We start from the raw sequence: 4,717 nt of genomic DNA on the forward strand, positions 1-4,717 counted from the left end.
TTATGATATTTTATGTTTACCAAAATAGCCAATACAAACATGGTTGAATTAGAATAAAAGTGTATATAAGTCGTTCAATATTTGAAGGATATTTCGGTCAACCAACATTTATATTCATGCTTTTAAAATAGTATAGATAGATAGATAGATTAATTGGGGGGAGAGCGACGAAATCTGATTTACTTCCCCTAAAGTTGCACCTACCGGCTAGAACCGTGAAGGTAAATCAACAAGGGCCCTTCTGTTTTCCCTTTTGCTCATCTACTTGAACCAAACATAGTGTTAGTGGATGCAAATTCTCAATTTCTAGTTGGTTGAATGTCTAAGCTAAATCCTGCGCTTTATTAATAGTGGTTGTACAAGTATAATCATTATATGTATCAGGTGTAAGTTGTTGTGTATGTTACAATAGACCGAAAATATAAAAAATATTTTACCAAATAAATTGCTAGGTTATAACCCCCCGTAAATTGAAATGTAAAAATTCTATCACAACGAATCACGGAGGTCACACCACTGTAAAAACTTACTAAATAGTAAAAACAGAAAGATGTACCCTTTTTTAGACAAACTAAAAAGGAAAGTAAGATAGTTAAATTGAAATGGATGGAGTAGTATTTTTTCCCAGTGAGCTCATAATAAATTTATCCGATAAGGAGGAAGGCCTAAAACCAACACCTAAATTCATTATCTCACTGATAATTAATAATGGAGAGAATAGGAACTAATTCGGTAATTCCTACCACTGCATGCTCACGGACAATCTATACATGGAACATTGAGAATATTCAATGATTCAAAAAAATAAAACATTTACTAATCTCAATTTTCAGTCCATGGATGATATTTATAATTTTACATGTATAAAGTGTTTAGAATTTTCAATGACTCCAAATAAATAAGTAGATTACTCTGGGAGGAACTATTTATGGATCATAATTCTCAAACCACTAATATACTATACGTAAAAATACAACCCAAATAACGCACATATGATTCAACTCTTGTATAAGTTTGTAATTTGCATTAACGTTTGTTCCGTGCTCAACTAAATTAGGCATTTAACTTACTGTGCAAATAAAATAAAATACCTTAAAATTTCCAAGTGGTTCCTCACGGCAATCTTCTTTGATAGCAATCAAAAAGATATAAATTGAAACCAAGTTGCTGCCCTTAGAGAGGAATTATGGCCTGCAATTACCCAATTTTTTTTCACCTTTTATTGCCGTCATCTAATCCATTTTTTCGTGTTGAATTAAAAGTACGATCCATAAAAGTACTCCCCCTGTCCCAATTTATTTGACACTTTTCACTTTTCGAGAGTCAAATCTCTTAATTTTGATCGTGTGTTTGAACATAGAATCGTTTAATTTTTCGAAATAAAATTTACATATTTGGAAACTATGTAAAAACTACTATAAGTCACTATCATTAATAATTTAAAATATTTAAAAGATATATGAACAAAGTACGGTCAATGAACTACTCGTTTGACTCTCGAAAAAAGTATCAAACAAATTGAGATGAAGAGAGTAGTAATCAACGAAAGGACTTAACCTGTAATAGCAGATCACGACCTAGGTTAAATTCTTAGTGACGCAGGCCGTAGAATTAAATTTGGATACAACATAAGCATCATAAAAAAACTTCTAAACTATCCCACGTGATAATGCTTTACAAAGCAACCAATCACAATTAAGTTATCAAATGAATCTTTAGACTTCATTCTCCGCCAAGCGCATCCCCTTTTCTTATGTTACGTTAAAGCAAATTACCAAAAAAGGCTAGCAACAAAGGACAAAATTGCAATATCAATTGGTCACTTAGTTAGCACAGCACTACTACTAACTACATACACCCAAAATAGAAACCAATAGAGACGAAAACGAAAAATAGAGTACTGACTGGGACCCAAGACTAGTAAAGCATCGGTTGTGTCGTGTAATCAGCATGTTTGTACGTTACACCATGCATGAACTTGTGATATGTATTTTTTTCACGAACATAATTTCCCTCCTTGCTTAACCAGATTTTCAATTCATTGACCACCTGCCACCAATTACGAGGTCGAAGAAGGTGGTCATGGATGAACTAAGTCATGGATTTGTTGACTTCTAGGGTCCTTCAAAGCAATCAACAAAATAAAAATAGAGAAAAACATGCAATAGTTCACATAAAAACTCTAATTTTTTTGTGAAAAATTGCACCAAAACGTTAAAACCTTTTTTTTTTTTCAACAAAGCATTTAGATAATACATTAAAAGGACATATGTGTAGCTATCTTCTTCAAAAATTCACAGGCTAGGGCTTCTTCGTTCAAGACACTATTTTATCGGGTTATGGATTTAAGTTTTTGGAGTTTTATTCGATTTTTACCAAATATTACAGCTTTTATATTCATTAACAAATGTTTTTTCTTTTTTATCTGATTTTATGTGGTTGCATGCATGTATGGTCGTCTAGGGGCAGGATTGAGCGTAGAATTAGTAGAAATAAAACTCAAAAACTAAAAAATTTGTCTACTCTTTATAGTAGAATTATTCAAAAATACTGAATTAAACTACTCACATTTTCATATTAGTAAATAAAATTTATACAATAACATTCAACAGATTGTATTGTTGATACATGACTAACATCTTATTAACTTGGTAAAAGAACGCTAAGCCATAAAAGGGCCTCGAAAATGTGAGGATGAGAGCGTCTGGAAGATTGCAGTAAGTTCTAACACAATAATGCGATGTTGACATAAAGTCAACCCGCGATTCTACTAAACAAGAATTTCCTTGATCTGTTTTTCTGGTCCTATATATGTTAATGATGTGGGGGAAAGAACCTCAAATCTAACATGTAAATCACCCTTCTTGTTATTGAAATGCAGGGGCATGGCTTAGTGATCCCATTTGTGATAATTTGTAATTCATTTGTCAACATTTATGCACACCTTAAGTCCACAACCACATTCTATTGTACGACGACGCTTTGCACAAATACATTCACATCCATTTCTTTTATATAGAAAAGAAAAATCAAGGGATTTTGGCTCCCCTGGTCGCAAAGCCTTGGCCAGGGACTATGGGGTTGGATTCTTAACAGTTGGAACAAATCCTTTAGATCAACCTGCAGTGAGAAGGTTACTAAAACAGTTGGAACAAATCCTTTGGAACCTGCAGTGAGAAGGTTACTGTATTTAGTGATCCTTTTCCCGAATTCGATGGATCTGCAGCTGATCTAGAGAACAAAATTGACAATATAAAAGATGCTGCACCTAGTCCTAGCCAGGAAAAACAGTATAGGCATTGGCAAAAGATTTGATTAGTACTGGACAAAATAGAGGAAAGGAGCCACCAATCCAAATCATTCATCATATGCTCTCTTGGGAATGCATTTGTGGCCTTGCAGAAGAGGTAACCTGAAGAATACACGAGGTCCAACTTGGAAACACTAGCAAGGTCCTATGTTTGACCATTATTCATTAATTTTTTATTTTTTTTTGTACGAATGGGGTCCAATACAAAATCTAACCCTTTGACTTGAAGAAATGTCACTATGGAAGAAAATTTTGCCAAGGAATGACATTGGTTTTGAATCTCCTTATTCTCAACTGTTTACTAAAGTTGTGCTGCGTGTTGTAGGGTTTCGGACCACGTATTAGAGAAGCTACAACATATTTTAAGATAAGTAGGATTAGAATATCCGTTTGTGTTTTAACCAAAAAATACCCAAACCAACCATGAACATGTTGAAAAATTAAACTTATTCACATTCTATGTAATTTAGTTCATGAACTAGTAGATTAATATATTAGGGGATACATGAATTGGTGGAAGATTCTAGATTAGTCTAGTGAATTCATTCATGTACTTTGGGAGATGAAGTCATCATGCATGTACTTTGGGAAAAGGAGAAGTCTAGACTTATATGAAAATGCATGCACACATTAGCTAGATACATGGTGTAGTTCACCTATAAATACCCATGTATGCTATTCATTTTGTTCAAGTCAAGTTAAAATAGAAAATCGTCTTTCCTTCATTTCTCTTCTAGTGAGTTTTCATGTGTTGTTTGTGTTGTCTTGCTTTCCCAAATTTCCAACATTTTGTATCAAAGCCGGTGTGTTCGGGAGACAACTAAACATAGAGAGAAAATGACTAACACAAATGGAACTCCATTCCAAGTTCATGTGCTCATTAAAGAAAATTATAGCAGTTGGTGCATCCAAATGAAGGCTTTTCTTGGAGCTGATATTTGGAAATTGGTGGAGAGCGGCGTTGATGAAGAAGATGATGTCGCTGCCGCAAAGAAGAAAGACCAAAAGGTGCTCGCTCTGATCCACCAATGTTTGGATGAAAAGATATTTGAGAAGGTTGCAAATGCAACCACCTCCAAGAAAGCATGGGATATTCTTCAAACTTCCATTAAAGTTTTGGACAAGGTGAAAAAGGTTCGTCTCCAAACCTTAAGAGGAGAGTTTGAATCGCTGCAAATGAAGGAATCCGAATCAGTTTCGGATTATATTTCAAGAGTCTTGGCGGTTGTCAATCAAATGAAGAGATATGGTGAAGAGTTGAATGATGATAGGGTCGTTGTAAAAATACTACGATCCCTAGATTTAAAATTTAATTATATTGTTGTTGCCATTGAAGAGTCCAAGGACTTGGTCAGCATGAACATAGAAGAACTCATGGGTTCTTTGCAAGCACGTGAAAAGAATTGA

General features: G+C 34.2%; 1 protein-coding gene across 1 annotated transcript; it reads left to right on the forward strand.

Annotated features, from left to right (window-relative positions):
- Positions 1-4,147: 4,147 nt before the first annotated feature.
- On the forward strand, positions 4,148-4,717 carry LOC132613300 (uncharacterized). Its single transcript, XM_060327323.1, has one exon. It carries the CDS (start codon positions 4,148-4,150, stop codon positions 4,715-4,717), a length of 570 nt encoding a protein of 189 aa, XP_060183306.1.

The sequence above is a fragment of the Lycium barbarum genome, chromosome 10 (genome assembly GCF_019175385.1).
Source record: "Lycium barbarum isolate Lr01 chromosome 10, ASM1917538v2, whole genome shotgun sequence".
Classification (NCBI taxonomy): Eukaryota; Viridiplantae; Streptophyta; class Magnoliopsida; order Solanales; family Solanaceae; genus Lycium; species Lycium barbarum.

Excerpts from the sequence above, each read along its gene's own strand:
- LOC132613300 (XM_060327323.1), top strand. The coding sequence starts at position 4,148 with ATGACTAACACAAATGGAACTCCATTCCAAGTTCATGTGCTCATTAAA.